The sequence below is a fragment of the Trichomycterus rosablanca genome, chromosome 9, assembly GCF_030014385.1.
Source record: "Trichomycterus rosablanca isolate fTriRos1 chromosome 9, fTriRos1.hap1, whole genome shotgun sequence".
Taxonomy (NCBI): domain Eukaryota; kingdom Metazoa; phylum Chordata; class Actinopteri; order Siluriformes; family Trichomycteridae; genus Trichomycterus; species Trichomycterus rosablanca.
Genome location: NC_085996.1, coordinates 37677361 through 37697539, shown reverse-complemented (window position 1 = coordinate 37697539; position 20179 = coordinate 37677361). Strand labels below are relative to the sequence as shown.

Sequence of the window (20179 nt, the reverse complement as noted above, 5' to 3'; positions counted from 1 at the left end):
AAGCATGCAGAGCAACAGATGGACTACAGTCAGTAATTGTAGAACTACAAAGTGCTATAAATTAGAAAGACACAATTAAAGAACATACTAAACTCTGAACTCAATGAAAACACTACTTTTTTACTGGTGCTATTGTCTCCAATCACCCCTAGGTGGGAGCAGCGTTTCGTTGCAACGAAAAAGCTCATTTGTGAGTAGTACAGTTTTTCTATTTTAAATAAATAAATTCTGAATTATTAAAACATCCACCGTAAAGTAAGCACTAAAAACAAATACTGAAGGAATTAACAATTTTTATTCTTCAGAAGTTTGGTTCTTATAAATATGCATTATATACAAAATAATAGTATAAAACTTATAAAGAGCAGTGTGTCATAATTAAATTAACTCTGGAAATAATCACTTTTTTAAAAACATGACATTATTGGTCTCATTATAGGCAGTCAGTGGTGTCCAGTCTCTTTTCCTTTTTCTTTCTTTAGTTTTCAGTCCTTTTCTGTTCTGGTAGGCTACACATGGGCTGTGATTCCCCTCAATCCTGCTGGTTCCTGTTGATTGCAGCTTTCTTTTATTCGTTTGAAACAATCTGAGACGTCCCAGGGCACGAAATCAGCATCCTATCCCACGTTTAAGGCTTTTCTGTGAATTCGGGCTGCATACAATCTTAGCACTGAGTCGTTTTATATAAACGTTGTATTTTTTTGTCTGGCATTCAGTGTTTCGAAACAGAATTAGGGCGGGTTGAGATGGGCTCCGATTGTTCCCCCCCATTTTCTGTTATTGCATAGCTGGCAATGCTGGCTGAAGGTTTGGAAGTCCCTGGCACCTTCTAGTGATTGGTTGGCAGATGACGTGTTCGTGATTATCACAAAATAGTGAGAGAGATCGCAAGAGCGCGTTCGCTCCGTGTGGGGGGCACTTTACTCTGCCAAAAACATTTTTCCTCGCAGTCAGTACAGAGTAGGTCTGTTTTTCCTTTGTGAGAGGAAAACCATACCGTAGAGGAAGGGGTCCGAATAAAGCGCTCTAGCACTGTACACGTTTGTACACACTCCGTCAACAGTTCAGCGAGCAGGCTCGTCCTCTTCTCGGTTCCTCAAGTTTCTCAGAGCAGCAGTGGACGTCACAAAAACGCCTTGAGTCTTTAGTTTTTTGTAAACAATCCAGAAAACTCTGCTTTGATTTCGCGTTCCCCTCCCCGAACGTGCGTTCCTACGTCTTCCCGAGCTTTATACCTGGAGAAACAAGAGCGTCGAGAGACGAGAACATGCTTTAGACCGTGCGTCACGTTAAATACATAAATACAGTCAGAACGATGACATGGAAACGAGCCATATGGAAGAATTAAGGAATTAGGGGCGTCCCTGTGCCCTCCTCACCTCAGTCGCTATGACGCATTCACTTCTCTCCTCTGCTATTACAAACACAGACTGGTACAAGGAGTCCCGCGGGGAGCATATCGTTGATATCCTACACTCCGGCTTTTCACTGCACACACAAATCACATTCGGCGTTAACGTAAAGTAAAAGCGAGCGCCCACTGCGCTGGAAATGTTAGAAACACAGGGGGGGAAAGAGACGAGGTCAGAGCGACTCTTGATCAAATCTGAGCTTTTTCACATAAATTATAGGAGACAAGTTTAATACCATCTTTATTTCTTCATGGGGTGCTGGTATACCTGTCGACCCCACGTATACACGACTGATAAGGACCTAAACCACCAGTGTTAAGACCAGTGTTACACATAAGATTAATCTGGTAATAAATAAAGTTGGCTTATCTGGTCACCCCAGAGTTTCACCCCAGAGTTTCTAAATAAATAACCACAGAATTAACCTAGAAAACAAACTTTTGCATGTCTAAAAGCACCATTACTGTTTACTTACTGAATTTAGCATGTAATATTTTGCTTATTAACATGTGAAATTTAAATGTATTAACATTTGTTCTCTCTAAAGTATACACTGATCAGCCATAACATTAAAACCACCTCTTTGTTTCTACACTTACTGTCCATTTTATCAGCTCCACTTACCATATAGAAGCACTTTGTAGTTCTACAATTACTGACTGTAGTCCATCTGTTTCTCTACATAATTTTTTAAGCTGCTTTCACCCTGTTCTTCAATGGTCAGGACCCCCACAGGACCACCACAGAGCAGGTATTATTTGGGTGGTGGATCATTCTCAGCACAGCAGCGCTGCTGGAGTTTTTAAATACCGTGTCCACTCACTGTCCACTCTATTAGACACTCCTACCTAGTTGGTCCATCTTGTAGATGTAAAGTCAGAGACGATCGCTCATCTATTGCTGCTGTTTGAGTCGGTCATCTTCTAGACCTTCATCAGTGTTCACAGGACGCTGCCCATGGGGCGCTGTTGGCTGGATATTTTTGGTTGGTGGACTATTCTCAGTCCAGCAGTGACAGTGAGGTGTTTAAAAACTCCAGCAGCGCTGCTGTGTCTGATCCACTCATACCAGCACAACACACACTAACACACCACCACCATGTCAGTGTCACTGCTGTGCTGAGAATGATCCATCACCTAAATAATACCTGCTCTGTGGTGGTCCTGTGGGGGTCCTGACCATTGAAAGGCATGAAAGGCGGCTAACAAAGCATGCAGAGAAACAGATGGACTACTGTCAGTAATTGTAGAACTACAAAGTGCTTCTATATGGTAAGTGGAGCTGAAACAAGGAGGTGGTTTTAATGTTATGGCTGATCGGTGTATATCTTAGGTTTCATTTCATATTCAAACACAACATGACATTTGACCAAGGATGTATTTTCCATCTCATCCACTAACATATATGTTGTGAACATGTGTGATATAGACATGATATTATCATCCACAGAAACGTGCATTCTTTATGTTGTAATTGCTTGCAGTGTGTCAGATTGGTCACTGTGAGGTGGTCAGTATCGGTCCAGCATCTGTATTACTCAATACTTAGAGCTTTCACATCAGAATCACATCGATGATGCATTTCTGCCAGCCACAACCACTACAAAAACTTGCTCATATGAATAAAAGTTTCTGCTGGGCAAACATACGGGTAAGTCATAAGGGTTCCCATAATACTCTAAGAACTGGTGGCTTTTGTGTTACAGTTAGCTATTTGTCGAACTGGATGTTCAACAAATAGCATTTTATAGAGCCTATAGAGCCAGGCAGCGCTCAAGATAAAACACACTAGCCCACTACTGCTGACATCTGGGGATCCAGGATTTGAATCTCAGCCGTGCTGCATGGACATGATTGGCTAATGTCGGGGTGGGGGTGCAGATCCCAAGCCTGGATAAAAGTAGGAGGGTTGTGTTGGGAAATGCAAGATCAGATCCAATGGTGCGACCCGTATATTCGAGAAAACAAAAGTGACTATAGAGCCGAAAAGTGACCACGGTGACTATATTAAATAGTATAAGAAGCATCTTTTTAAATGACACCTTGTGCTCTACAGCTCTGTTCTCATTGGCTAGTAAATCAGTTTAACTTTTACAGTCTGATTTCATGTCTTGCCTTTTATAAAACACATAAAGTTGATCAGGTTTTGGGATTAAACGTGATGTTTTTCAGTATTCCTCTCTCTTTTTTTCTCTCCAGATTTTCATCCAAGGAGAGCACGCCGCTGCCCACGCCTTCTTTACACGTGTACAGCCGTCTCTTCTGCCAATCAGGGTCCTTACACAGCGTATGTGACCCACCCACCCACCCACCCACCCACATATAGTCCGGTCCCCACCCTGCAGATATGGTGGCCAATTTGTATCTGCTGCAGGAACTGCCAATTATGCCCGCCAGATGTTGCCCAGCCGACCGGTGGCAACACCGAGCCTCGAACCCGGGAGTTCAGAAACTCGGTGCTGGTGCGTCAGCGGAATATCCCGCTGTGCCACCTGGGCGCCAGCATTCCTCTCTTAAACGGCATGAGTTTGTAGGTAGTGATACTACTGAAGTGATACTATGGAAATTTTACTAAATACCACCTTTTTAAATTTTTTTAGGACAGGGAAAAAAGTGTGAAATTTTTCACGTTTTGCCCATTCATTACATTCAATCCAGTCTTAATGGATTTACATGTTTACAAAAAGTCATGCTATTAAAAACTCAGAACAGAGCAAGGTGACAAATGAAATGAAAACAACCATAAAACCTGTGGTTCAATGTGAAAACTGTACTGGCTGGAAGAAACAGCATCCTTTTAAATGATCCAATAATATTAGGTTGAGATCTGGTTACTGTCAAGGCCATTAAATATGATTTCCATCATGTTCACACTTAAACCATTAAATAAGCTCTTGTGCCAAGTTTCTTCATGCGTCTTTAATTTGTTTTATGCTGACCCCTTCCTATCTATAAGAGGAAAAGAGGACCTTAACCATGCCAGGAAAATACCCCAATGGCATTTTTACTTCTATGAATGAATGTATGTTTTCTTTTATTTGACGCCTGCCTACAAGTTGCTTGCTGCTGTGATTATTTAATATAAATATAAACATAATAACGTGAATGAATCTCACCTGTACATTTTACTCAGCTGTATTTTGTCTTCTAAACACTTTTCGTACTTTAGACTTTTATCCTCTTGCGACTTGCTCTCTTTAAACTCTTTCGGCGCTATGTAGTCCAAATGGTAGTTCTTGTGTATATAATTCGACTTCTCCGGATCACAGTCCACCTCCAGCTCCACTTTCTTATTGTTGTTTTTGAGCTGCGAGGTGGGTATCAGATTGTCTCTCTGCGTATCCGACCGGTTGTTCATGGCCTCGGCGTGAGTCCTTTCGGCGCGGGCCTGCCTGTGGACGTGGCGCAGAACGATTCCCAGCATGCACAGGAGGATGAGCAGAGCCACCAGACCCACACCGAGCGAAATAGCCGCCCACTGAAACCCTTCCTGAGCCTTGGCGCCTGGCAGAACGGGCAACGTGACGGCAAAATACTCGCACCGGGGCCCGGTGAAGCCGCTCGGACACAGACACGTCGGAGGGCCGTCGCTGGAGCACGAGCCGCCGTTCAGGCACAGGTTGACCGAGAAGCAAGGGGCGGCGAAGAGCTCGCAGTTTCGACCTCCGTAGCCAAGAGCGCAGGAACAGGTGTAGTCGTTGGCACGGTTGTGGCAGGTGCCGCCGTTAGCGCAGGGGTTCGAGGCGCAGTTGTTGATGTTGATCTCACAGCGCTGGCCAGTGAAGCCCGGTCTACAGCTGCATGTACGCACACCGGACAGGACCACACACGAACCACCTGAACAGAAGCAAAACAGGTATTTAATTACACATCAGTAAGCTCACACAAACAATACAGGTGACACTGGATTTAATCTATGTACTCAAGCTCCACTATATGTGTGGATACCATAAACAAATAGTTTCACACATTATTTTCCTTTAGAAAAATCCTACACATCCGAGAAGAGGGCGTGTCTAAATTTTTAGATTACTTAAAATGCTCCTACTGAGGTGCCTTAATTCTGAGTGATAATCTGAGGAAGCGTCCAACGCCTCTGCACTGAAGGCAACCCCAGCATTCAGTGCGACACGACTTTTCTCGCAAAAAATTACAAATATGTTGGACCAATGCGGAGCAACCAACTGAGTTCTTTTACAAGTGTCATTTATTTGCAAATTCGGGCTCGTCAGAGACAGTTGAACTGTTTTCGGTACACGGAGGGAGACGTTAGCTGGCGTGCTAGCGGGTCGTGCTGCCCCAGCCCATTGGTTTGAACGGCCTGAGGCTAACTGTGATAGCTTAGTAAGCTAAAACTGTGGCGACGTAATTTGGCGTAATCTCTGTCTAAGTAGTGCGTCTAAATAATCTGAGTTATGAGTTTGATTAATTGCTTGGATTCCCTGTTATATTTCTGTCAAGGTACTGGACTGGTAATCAGAGGGTTGCTGGTTCAAGCCTTATCACTGCCACTGTTGGGCCCTTGAGCAAGGCCCTTAAACCTCAATTGCTTTGACTGTTTTCTGTCACAACTGTAAGTCGCTTTGGATGAAAGCGTCTGATAAAAGCCAAGAATGTAAATGTTAGTTGCTTCAGATAAAAGTGTCTGCTGAAGGTTTTAAATAGAACTGCAGTCGAGTGTTCCAGTTTTAGACTGATTGTGTCACATTTTAAACTACCCTCGTTTATAGACTTAAAATTGCAAATAGACTTTAATTCTAATGAAATTTTTACATTCTTCATTCTTTTCTCAGGTTAGAAAAATGTGTTGAAATTGTTGAACATTTGTAGCATCCTCATTAAAAGAAGTGGTTTCTTTATATAGCTTTAAAATAAAAAACAATATCAAAGGTATGTAGACGTACCATTGGCACACGGCAGAGTCGTGCACTTGTCCACCTTCTTCTCGCAGTTCAGGCCGGTGTAACCTCTCGGGCAGTCGCAGGAGTAGCTGCGACCATTATCCCTCTCGTGGCACTTGCCTCCTTGAAAGCAGGGCATATCGGCGCAGGTGAGCAGGCTGTTTTCGCAGTGCGTGCCCTCAAAGCCCGGCAGGCAGGTGCAGCTATAGCTATTGTCCAGCTCCTGATAAAAACACACAATACAGGCACTTAGAGGAGCTTTCTAGCTTTTAAAATCTTAAACAAACACAGCTGACAGCGGACTTACCGTACAATGGCCTCTGTTCCTGCACGGGTTACTGTCGCAGTGCCGCACCTCCAGTTCACAGTTAGTTCCAGTAAATCCAGGCCTGCACGTGCACGTGTAGCTTCCCTGGCCTGTGTTCGTGCATGTGGCTCCGTTCATACAGGGCTTGTGGTGGGTGCAGAAGTTCAGATCTAGTGTCATATGTGGATGATAGCACTTAAATCACCAAAAATTCTATCTAAAAACTGCTGGTAGCATTTGTCTTTAGATATATATCTAAATGTATATTTTTCTTATAGTTTAATGAAAAACTATGTTCAATCAACTCTCAAATGGTCCACTTTTTGAATTAAGATGATTGTAAGTCTCACCTTGATCGCAGAAGAGTCCACCCCAGCCTTCCTTACAGTTGCACTGCCAGGGTTGTTGGCATGTGCCATGCTTACACACTGGGTGTTTCTTACACTCAGTGCAGAAAGTTCCCTGCCAGCCTTCTCTGCAGCTGCAATGCAAAGAAAAGAAAAAAAATCAGCACATGGGTCATTTTAATATGTGTTGATGTGTATTATAAACTCAACTGCATCGATTAAGTTATAATTATGCTTGAATTATGTTAATGAAGCGGTGATTCAAAGATATGGCATAAGCTTGGTGACCATAATAATACATACTGTACATAATACATATAGATTATACACAGTTATATGGAAACCGGGAGCCTCCACTTCTAAGATCCTCTATTACTACCTCTATGTCTATGCACAAACTCTCATTTGCACACTTATACATACGCCTGTCTATATGTAATAAAGCATCACACCTTGCACACTTCTCCACTAAACTGACTGTACATACTGCTGTATCCTACTTCCTAACTTGTATATGTATTATATTTTGTTTATGCATTTCTCCCCGACTTTTTAGCGCGTCCAATTGCCCGATTGCGTCACGCGTCCTCTCCACTTATGCCGACCCCCGCTCTGATTTGAGAAGAATGAAGCTAACCCACGCCCCTCTGACATGTGGGAAGCAGCAGTATGCATTTTGTCACCCACACTAGGCTGGTGCATATATGCGAATCAGCCTTGTGTACGGAGAGACACACCCTGATTCGCACTCTTTCCCCACCTCTGTGCAGGCACCATCAATTAGCCAGCAGAGGTCGTAGTGCATCAGTCACAATGAGTCCCTATCCGGCTTAATACCCCATCCTTATATGAACAACAGGCCAATCGTCGTTCATGTGGCGGATGGCAAAAGCTGAGATTTCATACGATGTATTCGAGATCCCATGCCTGAGCGGCCTTTGTTTTAGTTTTTGAATAAAATCACAAAGAACTTTTCTAACAGTAATTCTATTTACTGAGACTAAAAAGCAATTTAACACCAACTGAAACTATTCGTCCAACCAGATTTGTTGATTTGGATGTTTGTGGGTTTTCCATAAGTAAATAAATATAATTTTTTGTGCCAATTTGACCAAGTGCATCTGTAGACAATAAGTTATTCATAGGTAGGTATATGACACATATGTACTAATAATCTATTTTATCATTTTCTACCATACATACTATATATACAAAAGTGTTTTAGAAATATTTACATTTTGTTAAAAGTTCAGGAGAACTCTGGGCCATGCGCTGGTTTTGGGCATGCCACCTCTTTCGTATCGCATACTTCATGCCTCTTACTTTCTCTCCGGTCTGTGTTAGTGTACAGTACGCTAAAATGCAGTATTTATAAAACATAGCGGGCTTGTCCGTGTTGGTTTGAGGTGGTGGGGTCAAGAAGGACACAACACACCCGCTCTACGACATTCTGGTCAGACAGCGGAGAGTCCATTCAGCCCCTCTGTAACAAGGGGCGGTACAGACACCGATCACACTGTACAATACTTCCTTGCTGTGCCAGGACATTGTGTGCTGAGACACTAACAGGACCGGCTCACTGAGTAACACTTAACACTACACACTTCCAATTTACCTCATACTTCTACACACACGTCATATCTCAGGGTCAAACTAGAGACATGTGAGTGTATCAATCTTACATGACACTCTTCTATACTGCACTCTTTACTTCACTTGTTATATATATTTTTATAATTGTTATGTGTTATACGTATATTTTACTATATCTCGTATACCATTGGAAACTGGAGTAGCTGGACGAAACACAAGCAGATACAGTAACAACATGCAAAAATCCTCACAGACAGTAACTGAAGGTGGGGATTAAACCACAGGACCCTACATTACTACTAGCACCATATTAATATTCTTTCCAAGACCTCGTATTATTGTGGCCTAAAGCTGGTAAGTTGTAAATTCAGAGTGAAACTAAGTGCAACAACAACGGTGCAGCACAGCACAGATAACAATGGCACGACCGTGGCAGCGTGTGCTCATCTGGGATTAAATTACCAAGCACACGCTTGATGATGAAGCACGTCCTTAACCCTAATCTCGACATTCGAAACCTTTCATATCGTTAGCTCATGGGAATTGTTTACAGTTTGGAACGGAGTAGTATCTATTGCTGGCCTACTACAACCGCTCAGTCACAGCAACAAATACATTCTGTCTTATTTTTATTCGATTTTTGGCCATCCATCCATGAGTGTTATATACAGTGTATCACAAAAGTGAGTACACCCCTCACATTTCTGCAGATATTTAAGTATATCTTTTCATGGGACAACACTGACAAAATGACACTTTGACACAATGAAAAGTAGTCTGTGTGCAGCTTATATAACAGTGTAAATTTATTCTTCCCTCAAAATAACTCAATATACAGCCATTAATGTCTAAACCACCGGCAACAAAAGTGAGTACACCCCTTAGTGAAAGTTCCTAAAGTGTCAATATTTTGTGTGGCCACCATTATTTCCCAGAACTGCCTTAACTTTCCTGGGCATGGAGTTTACCAGAGCTTCACAGGTTGCCACTGGAATGCTTTTCCACTCCTCCATGACGACATCACGGAGCTGGCGGATATTCGAGACTTTGCGCTCCTCCACCTTCCGCTTGAGGATGCCCCAAAGATGTTCTATTGGGTTTAGGTCTGGAGACATGCTTGGCCAGTCCATCACCTTTACCCTCAGCCTCTTCAATAAAGCAGTGGTCGTCTTAGAGGTGTGTTTGGGGTCATTATCATGCTGGAACACTGCCCTGCGACCCAGTTTCCGGAGGGAGGGGATCATGCTCTGCTTCAGTATCTCACAGTACATATTGGAGTTCATGTGTCCCTCAATGAAATGTAACTCCCCAACACCTGCTGCACTCATGCAGCCCCAGACCATGGCATTCCCACCACCATGCTTGACTGTAGGCATGACACACTTATCTTTGTACTCCTCACCTGATTGCCGCCACACATGCTTGAGACCATCTGAACCAAACAAATTAATCTTGGTCTCATCAGACCATAGGACATGGTTCCAGTAATCCATGTCCTTTGTTGACATGTCTTCAGCAAACTGTTTGCGGGCTTTCTTGTGTAGAGACTTCAGAAGAGGCTTCCTTCTGGGGTGACAGCCATGCAGACCAATTTGATGTAGTGTGCGGCGTATGGTCTGAGCACTGACAGGCTGACCCCCCACCTTTTCAATCTCTGCAGCAATGCTGACAGCACTCCTGCGCCTATCTTTCAAAGACAGCAGTTGGATGTGACGCTGAGCACGTGCACTCAGCTTCTTTGGACGACCAACGCGAGGTCTGTTCTGAGTGGACCCTGCTCTTTTAAAACGCTGGATGATCTTGGCCACTGTGCTGCAGCTCGGTTTCAGGGTGTTGGCAATCTTCTTGTAGCCTTGGCCATCTTCATGTAGCGCAACAATTTGTCTTTTAAGATCCTCAGAGAGTTCTTTGCCATGAGGTGCCATGTTGGAACTTTCAGTGACCAGTATGAGAGAGTGTGAGAGCTGTACTACTAAATTGAACACACCTGCTCCCTATGCACACCTGAGACCTAGTAACACTAACAAATCACATGACATTTTGGAGGGAAAATGACAAGCAGTGCTCAATTTGGACATTTAGGGGTGTAGTCTCTTAGGGGTGTACTCACTTTTGTTGCCGGTGGTTTAGACATTAATGGCTGTATATTGAGTTATTTTGAGGGAAGAATAAATTTACACTGTTATATAAGCTGCACACAGACTACTTTTCATTGTGTCAAAGTGTCATTTTGTCAGTGTTGTCCCATGAAAAGATATACTTAAATATCTGCAGAAATGTGAGGGGTGTACTCACTTTTGTGATACACTGTATATGTGAAAAATTGTGGAAAGTCTATACATCCCTAGTTATTTAATCAACTGATTATCAAAGTTTAATTAGTAATTGATTTGCTGATTTAGGGTTTGTGCAAATTGCTATTATCGTAAGCATCATACATTATGCTCTGTTGAATCTCCGTCAATCTGTGATCTTAACAATCTAAAACTTAATGTTAAATCCAAAACTTAAGATGCATTGGGATTCTGAGGCAGGACCTTTAATTGTGGCTAAATAAAAGCAATTCTGCATAGAAAAGTCAGACAGAATTCATCCATAGTCATGTTAAAGCCTGAGCTTTAGCTATAAGAGGCATTTTGATGCTCGGTCACCAGTTGAATAAAACAAATGTTGCCTTGTAAAAGGATTTAAACCCATTTGTGACAAATATGCAAAAACAGAGGACATCAAAAAGCCATCAGAAAGTCACATTGGCTGCGTATATGCAAGGATTATCTGTTAATTTACAGCAATAATAGGCCTGTACTACAGAAGAGGTAATGTTTTTATATGCCATAGGCCACAGGTTAAAAGAAGCTGATTGGTTGTTGTGTGGCTTGTTTGGTGTGTTGACATAACACAAGGATATTCGAGCAGTACTTACATGCACTCTCCAGGCTTGGAGCAATTGCCACTGGCTTCACTACATCCACTAAGACAGATTGCTGCAGGAAGAAAACAGAAATGGCTATAAGTAACATTAGTCTTTTATATAGAAGAGTAACTAGTTTTGTATAAAGTGAGGATTTAATCAACCCTGTCTAATGATCTACACAGACATGTGGGTCATTCTAAAGTCATTCTTTCACTTTTTTGGTGAATTAAGCATTAAGCAGTTTACTTATGTAACAGTGTGCACACATACAACACTAAGCCTGTCAAAGTTTTACATTTAAGCTGATGGTTGTTTGCTCCACTCAGTCAGTCGTAACTGATTATAATACGATACTACATTCACATTTTTATAAAGAACAGCCAATAATTACTGCTTATTTTAAATATCGTTTAAACCTGTAACAGTAAATCTAAACTACATTGTTTAAAACAGTGTCGTATACTTTACTTACATTTTCGGCATTTAGCAGACACTTTTATCCAAAGCGACTTACAGTACTGTGATAGTATATTATCTAAGCAACTGAGGGTCAAGGGCCCAAGAGTGGCAACCTGGCAGTCGTGGGGCTTGAACCAGCGACCTTTGGATTACTAGTCCAGTACCTTAACTGCTGGGCTACAACTGCCCTTTATGTACTTTATGACCTCCAGCAAACAACAACATATATAAGTTTGCATACGTCAGTTGTAGCCTAACGGTTAAGGTACTGGACTAGTAACTAAAAGGTTGCTGGTTTAAGCCCCACAACTGCCAGTTTGCCACTGTTGGGCCCTTAAACAAGGTCCTTAACCCTCAATAGCTTAGACAGTATACTGTCACAACACTGTAAGCGTCTGCTAAATGCCAAAACTGTAAATGCATATAAGTTCAATAGTTCACATGCATGTGAATCCGGCAATGAAATATAAGTATCATAAGTATATGATAGCACACGTATTCCATTATATAAATAATTAGTAATTATTTAAAGTAATTAACAATACATTTAAATTTATTTGCCAGCTTGTGAAATAAATTGTAAAACCTACTAATTAATATATATTTATAAATATATACAGTATATGCAACCATATACATGATGTACAGTGTGAGCTCAACAGGTAAGGTACTGCACTAGTAATCAGAAGCTTATATACAAATATGTACATGTTTAGTGTATTTACTGCTATATATTGCTATATTTTTTCTAGCAACATTTATGTTGTGTTTATGTTTCAAGACTAAATACTCTTTATATTTTTATTACCATGTTTCTAGATTTTTAGTCTTTACATTTTATTACTTAAATATTTTTATATTTAATTTACTCGTGCTTGGGTGACGCAGTGGTAAAGTACGCTGAGATCCAGGGATTTGGGGTTCGAATGTGTGCGTAGTTAAAACAGCCTAGTCATTGGGAGGTGCATGGCCAGTATTCTCTCAGTAGCAGTCCAAAAATAGGGGGCGGAGGTCATGTCAGGAAGGGGATTCAGCCAAAATCTAATCAAATCTGATGTGGCAAGCCCTAAATTTACTTATTTGTAAGCTTTAAATATTAAAAACTGAGAACATTTGTAACTGTAAAGTATATACAACAACTTCTAGTTCATTTTACTCTATTTTATAGTAGTTATAGGGTGCTTATTTAAGTCTGTCCTCAGTATGGTGTCTCTAGAGGTTAAGGTACTGGACTAGTAATCAAAAGGTCACTGGTTCAATCCCCACCACTGCCAGCTTGTCACTGTTGGGCCCCAGAGCAAGGCCCTTAACCCTCAATGACTTAGACTGTATACTGTTACAGTACTGTAAGTCGCTTTGGATAAAAGCGTCCGCCAAATGTAAACGTAACCGAACCTGTGGAACAGGCTTGGTGCTGGGTGCAGGTGTAGCATAAGGGTGCAGGTGTAGCATAAGGGTGCAGGTTGTTGCCCGGTCGTGTGCGGTTGTGGCCTCTGTGTGACATTGAGATTTGAGCGGTTCGAACGGCTGCTTTTTAGGCCAGAACAGATGCTCCATCTCAATAACCGGACAGCTGTCACCATTGTTGTTCAGGCTGTAATTTTGCAGCTGCCGCGCTGCACGGCGACAATGGGCAACGAACAACAACAGCGGAGCGGCGTGTGCCGGATAATAACCGCCCGATTACAGCGGCGCGTGCTCGCAGGGATTAAATTACCAAGCACGCGCTCGGGCGCGAGCACACACACACAAACACACACACACACAAAAAAGGTGCAACGGTGTCATTGCTTATCGTGACTCAGTGGGTAGCACTGTCGCCTCACAGCACTTGGGTTCGATTCCCAGGTGGGGCGGTCCGGGTCCTTTCTGTGTGGAGTTTGCATGTTCTCCCCGTGTCTGTGTGGGTTTCCTCCGGGTGCTCCGGTTTCCTCCCACAGTCCAAAGACTGCAAGTGAGGTGAATTGGAGATACAAAATTGTCCAACAGTGTGTTTGACATTAAATTTGTAACCAAAGTGTGTAAAACATGATGTTAAAATCCTAATAAATAAATAAATTTAAAAGCCCAACTTCCACCCCTACAGTTTAGTTTCAGATGGACGGGTCACACTGAAGATGCCCCGACCACACAGTGCGCACTCGTGCATAACGGCAACCGAAACCAGAGAAACAAGATCCAACTTGGCACATTTGGCAAAGCCAACTGCATGCAGCTCCGGATAATAGTATTAACACTAATGACTACTCGGACTAATGGAGAAAGCTGTGGGGTTGCCAGATTGACCTACAGTTCCTGGCACAGTTGCCAGATCCCCTTTTCAAATGCACCCGGATTCAATTAATGTAATTAATCACTGTTGCCAAATGCTGTATACATTTATACAAGCATGCTGTCTGTCTCAGATTTTTACATTTTAATCTTATTTATTTATTAAGATTTTAACGTCATCTTTTACACTTTGGTAGTTACTGGTTACACAAGATTCATCAGTTTAAGATTACAGTCATTTTGTATCTCCAATTCACCTCACTTGCACGTCTTTGGACTGTCGGAGGAAACCCACACAGACACGGGGAGAACATACAAACTCCACACAGAAAGGACCCGGACCGCACCACCTGGGGATGGAACCCAGGACCTATTTCTATTTTGTACTTTACGTGTTCCTTCTCTCTTTGTTATTTGGTATTAATGTGTCTGGGCAGTCGAAAAAGCATTTCACTGCTAGTTATATCATGTATGACCTGTATGTGACAATTACACTTTGAAACTTGAAAATACAACGTTAGAAAATGTGCCTAGATTCCGTGTAGCGATTAAAAAAGTGTATACCATTAAAAATTTGGTTCTACCATTAATACACTGGTATTTAAGTAGGTAAATGTGACTGATGTGGCCATTTCTTCTAGTAGTCTTAGTAGAAGTTAAACGGTTGCTTCAATGATTACTGCATGTCTATTAACACACACAGCCCTGTAAGTAATTGGAATACTGTGCCTTGTATACCATTAGAAACTGGAGTAGCTCGGTGAAACACAAGCAGATACAGTAACCACATGCAAAAATCCTCACAGACAGTAACTGAAGGTGGGGATTAAACCTCAGGACCCATGTTTCTGTGGCACCTACATTACTACTAGCACCATATTAATATTACTTGTAAGGGAGCTCGTATTACTGTTGTATATGGCTGTATACAACAACAACAGGGCAGCACAGCACAGATAATAATGGCACGACCGAGGCAGCGTGTGCTCATCTGGGATTAAATTACCAAGCACTCGCATACGAATGAAGCACGTCCTTAAGCCTAATCTCGACATTCGAAACCCTTCATATCATTAGCTCATGGGAATTGTTTACAGTTTGGAACGGAGTAGTGTGTATTGCTGACCTACTACAACCGCCGTGCTAAAAAGTGACACAAGCACAATGTTTACATTTTCGGTATTTATCCAAAGCGACTTACAGTACTGTATATTGTTTAAGCAATTAAAGGTTAGGGCCTTGTTCAAGGGCCCAGCAGTGGCAACCTGGCAGTGATGGGGCTTAATTGAGTGACCTTTCGATTACTAGTCCAGTACCTTAACCACTAGGCTACAACTGCCCAAACAAAAATAATAGTGTGTATTACTTAAAACGAATAAATAATGATATAAAAACGATGCACGCTTGTCCAAAATGACCAAACTAGCAAGCACAAACAATTAAAATAAAGTAGTAAAATTAAAACACTAGGCTTTTAAACATAGCTCAATATTAAACTTCATAAATTTGTCCCAAAAACAAAGGAACGTTGTATGGATGATAATAAATGTAGAGACAATCAAAACAGTCTAAGCACCAAGCACATACATCATACACAAATCTAATAGTAATGTCTAAATTAATGTCTTAAATTTCAAAACCTTTCTTCCATATAGAAGAAAGTCATGTGACTTGACATTTGCAAGCGTGAGACCCAGTTCAGGAGGGCGTTAGCCCCCACAAACGGCATCACTATAGATCATAAATGTGCAACCTTATTTCTGTAGATTTACCACCCTTCAAAGCTTACTTTGAACCCACCTGGCTTTAATATTTAGATGCCACTGAAGGTTTTAATTTACAGGCTCAAGTGCGCGAGCTTCTGGTTCGAATTAAACTTCGCAAGGTGGTAGATTTCTAGCGCTAGGCAGCCTGGACATAAAATAGTCTGATATGTAAAATAACGACTCCTAATTCATTTAACAGTCAGTTCTCAGGCCAGAAACGGTTACAGTGAGCTGTAAAAGCAAAAGGGGCCCCATGTGCACCTGAGAAAGCAAGGTGATGTACTAAAGCAAACTCTGAACCTCCTAAAATCCAGTGGATGGTGATCTCTGATTGCTTACGTTCTTCGCAGTATTCCCCCTTCCAGCCAGGGAGACAGGATAACTGCCCGTCTGGGTTGCAGGTGTAGTGGCCAAATCGGTCGTCCCTGGGCTTGCATTTTTTGGAACAACTGTCGCCGTAGTAATTTTCATTGCAGGTGAACCGGTAAGAATACCTTAGCTCTGTCTGCTGCCCGCTTTGAACATCCTGAGTCCACGCAGCCCCTACTTCCAACTGTCTTTGGATGGCAAAAGAGCTAATCTGTAAGTCGGGGTTGTTTGAGTCTGGAACAGAAAAATAAAAGGCACATCAGTCACGGCTAATAAATTATTTATATAAATATGAAACAGACTTTAGTAATGGTACAATGATTATACAGAATTGTAGGAATGTTTAATCAACTTTGATTTAAAGGGTACATATAGCGTAAAGTGAATTTCCTTTTCCTTCAGGTCGAATGAAAACATTCCCATGCTATTATCCCATTCCAAAGGGCGGGACACAGAAAGGTGTAAAATACAGGAAAGTCCAGTTGGATGGTTTTGGCAAGCACTGAGTATTCTCACCAAAGCCCCCTGCGCTTTCCCACGCCAAAAATAAACTAAAGGAAGTCCAATTGTGTTCGACTATGAGAATGTGAAGGTGTTTTGAAGCCAGAGGAAAGCGCAGTTCCACGGCAAACGTGATTTACAAAACAGGAGAAAACACTGCTGAACATAAGCCTTGCCGTATGAAATTAGTTAGGTATTACTACATTCAAACTTTCCTTTCCCAAAATAAATAAATAAATGAGTAAATAAAGAAATAAATAAAATGCAAATCCACTGTATTACACAATACAATAGTGTATACACAAGTGTCGCCCTCCAGTGGCTCAAAGGTTCACTCACCTAGAGCTGGATCCTCAAGAGATGAATACCAGGCCTCAATAATTAAAGAAAATGATCCCTAGGAAAAATAATAAACAATATATTCTATTATATTACAGTGCTGGTAACTAAATCTAAATAAATGAACAGAATAAAAAGGTCAATTTTACTGAATTGCATTCGTTAATTCACATCATTATCACATATGAGTTAAAAAATCCTCATACAGAATTGAAGAACTTGCTTTATATATAAAAACAACGTCTTCGATTGTGGCTACAACATTTGTAGGTAAGTACAGTAAATTGTTCATTTTAAAACACGCACACATTAGAATCAAGTAAATTCAATGCAAAACTCTACAATACACAGTAAATAAACATGTTTATGTAAGTACAGTGGATGGTGTTAACTCAGGTCAGACGTGTTTGGCGCTGCTAACATTGTGTACTTTAATTTAAGGTTAATAAAGTAAACTAACGTATGTAATGCATTAACTTGCAAAAACACTGCTGTCCACTGTAATGAATTAAGTATTTTATTAAAATAAATGATGTTTAAGATATACAGTTGTATATCAAATATAAACTATAAACAAGTTAGTTTTTCTTTATTTTAGTGAAACGTGTAGATCATTTTCACATAAAATTTAAAGTTCAAGCTGGCCAAATTTCAAATGCATTAATGTAAAACTCTAAAAACAATTTAATTTGGCAGTTTCTTTTGTATTTAGTGTAGCTGAATTTACCAGAATTCATCCTGGACTTAGTTTAGTTTAGTAAAATGGTGTACATGTTTAAATCAAATAACTTTTATGCAGCATTTTAACCTACTGTGCCTAGAACATGAAATTCAACTCTTTGTACATAAATCCAATCAGATTGTTATTGTTAAGTCTGAGACTGTTGACACTGCTTTGTGAATGGTGCAGTTTCACAATCATCAAACTGCTAATACTTATAACTACTAAACTACCAAATGAGTAATACATGCAATGCAGTCAGCTAAGGTCATCTTGAATTAACATTCTCAACTATGATGAAGTATTTTAGAACATATTTTGTTTATAGTGCCTATAGGGTGTAAACCTGCTGTCACTAAAAACACTTTTTCCACATGAATGAAGTTACAGGAGCAAGTACCTATATTTTATATGTGGAAATGTTGTACACATTTTAATTAGGTAAATAATTCAATGCATTGTTTTTGATTGATGAACAGACTTAAGGAAACAATACTTTAGAATGTGAGAAAGTGTTATTGCATTTTCCCACCTTAGTCTGCTGTATTTTATACTTTATTTTGAATTGTTAACATACTGGGCTGCACGAAACATCATAAAGTGACTTACATACACTAATAGTCATAAGTAAGTAAACTAAAAAGCAACTTTACTGGTGTAATATATGTGTATAATTGTATTAATAATTAATAATAAACTGATGGCCACAAGTTAATCAGTACAGCTGCTTAGCTGGCAGAATTACAATGCACTGAAAATGCTTCATTGCACTTCCAAGATTAAACTGTGTACAAAATGCATGAAATGAATAAAATGTATGTCTCAAGTAGCTGGGAACTAAAAGAGAATGTGAAAATGATGCACTACACAATAACAGACCAATATCACCAGTGTCTAACGCTTTAAACTGGAATTAAACACAGCTGGACTTACACACAGATCATCAGTGACTATGTACGTAAAATGTTGGTTGACCTGATTCCAAAGTGCACATCATTTCCAAATGAATAACACATTACTCGTTGCCAACTCAAAAGTGGCACTAGTATTGGTGGGATCTATTTAATCAATGTGAAAATAAATTTATCTTCTAACCCTGTACATGTTATAATTGTATAATATAATACAAATCAGCTCCTTTCCCTGCGCAAACTGTTTATCTGCGCGCATGATTTATATATTCCCTAGAATCTATTGCGCTTACCGGCCATCCAAAGTTGAAGGGGAGTCGGATAGGTGTGCTGAGAGGGCTTCCTGCCATCCTGAATGAGTTGGAGCCCAGTACAGGAGTGACAGCACTGCCAAATATACAGTCCCCGGGTGACACGGGCACCTGGTAGTTTTTAAGGCAAACTCGAAAAAAAGTCCGACAGTCCGGTCTGCACGGTGCGCCGTTCGCCAGCAGACCTTTAAGGTTTTTAAACTCGTGCAGGTCGAGTTCGAAAAGTCCTGATCCCAAAATCTAGAAGGAAAAGACATGATAGCATGCATCAGACTATATAGAAAGTAAATAAGACATGCATAAGATCTACTGACTAATGCAGAGTTTAAGGATCACTGCGTTAGGCTGGAATGGTGCGCTGCAAGGCTGTATGCATAACGGTTCAAGTCTGGGTGGTAGAATACATTTCTACATAACACAATGATAAATTCAGATAAACAGAAGCACTTCTTCTTAAAATATGGTAAAAGTATTTTAATGCACTTAAATGAACCCAGCTATGAGTGTGCGCTGTCGTGTTTACCTGCGTTAGTTGCGCGCTGAGACATGCAATGATTAAAGTGAACCAAGCTGCCATCCTTTATGTTCCCAGTGCTCACGGGGCAGCCGGGTCACCCGCGGGTTATATCTCCAAAAAAATATGCTCCTATTCCAAAGTGCAAGGCTTCAATAAACAAGTATACACCACCAAGTACAAGAAGAAGCAGGTATATTCCCGTGCGCGTCCTCGCCGCTCGTCCGTGCGCAAAGGTCGCGTTCAAATTTCCAGGTTATCCAGAAAGGTGTAGGTGACGCGCAGATCAGTATCCAGTCTAATTATCCGTCTTGTCCTTGCACCTTCATTATTCCACAAAACGGGCTGTTGCTTCGCTATAGGTGTGCAATGTATTTGTCAGTTAGGCTCAGTTATCGGTGTTGTTATTGTGCGCTTTGGTGTAACCGAGCGTCTTAACGCTTTTGTCTTTAAGTCCTGAATAAAGTCTCAACGCTCCCCTAGCGAGTATTTATACTGCGCGCTCGTTCCATCAACTGTCCGTCAGTGTGGCCACACCCACTCG

General features: G+C 41.1%; 1 protein-coding gene across 1 annotated transcript; it reads right to left on the bottom strand.

Annotated features, from left to right (window-relative positions):
* Positions 1-312: 312 nt before the first annotated feature.
* On the bottom strand, positions 313-19698 carry dll4 (delta-like 4 (Drosophila)). The gene is made up of 11 exons (XM_063001452.1): positions 19645-19698; positions 19104-19361; positions 17179-17236; positions 16309-16572; positions 11483-11543; positions 6970-7100; positions 6620-6789; positions 6316-6535; positions 4528-5248; positions 1380-1488; positions 313-1235 (listed from the first exon to the last, which is right to left on the bottom strand). Exons 1-11 carry the CDS (start codon positions 19696-19698, stop codon positions 1230-1232), a joined length of 2052 nt encoding a protein of 683 aa, XP_062857522.1. The 3' UTR covers positions 313-1229.
* Between the last annotated feature and the right edge of the window lie 481 nt (positions 19699-20179).

What these genes read in the sequence shown, in the direction of transcription:
- dll4 (XM_063001452.1), bottom strand. Translation starts at nt 19,698, where the DNA reads ATGGCAGCTTGGTTCACTTTAATCATTGCATGTCTCAGCGCGCAACTA. An exon ending in TCTTGAGGATCCAGCTCTAG is followed by an intron (nt 16,573 to 17,178) that starts GTGAGTGAACCT and finishes TTTCTGTTCCAG; the next exon opens with ACTCAAACAACCCCGACTTA. An exon ending in GGAACAGAGGCCATTGTACG is followed by an intron (nt 6,536 to 6,619) that starts GTAAGTCCGCTG and finishes TGTTTTTATCAG; the next exon opens with GAGCTGGACAATAGCTATAG.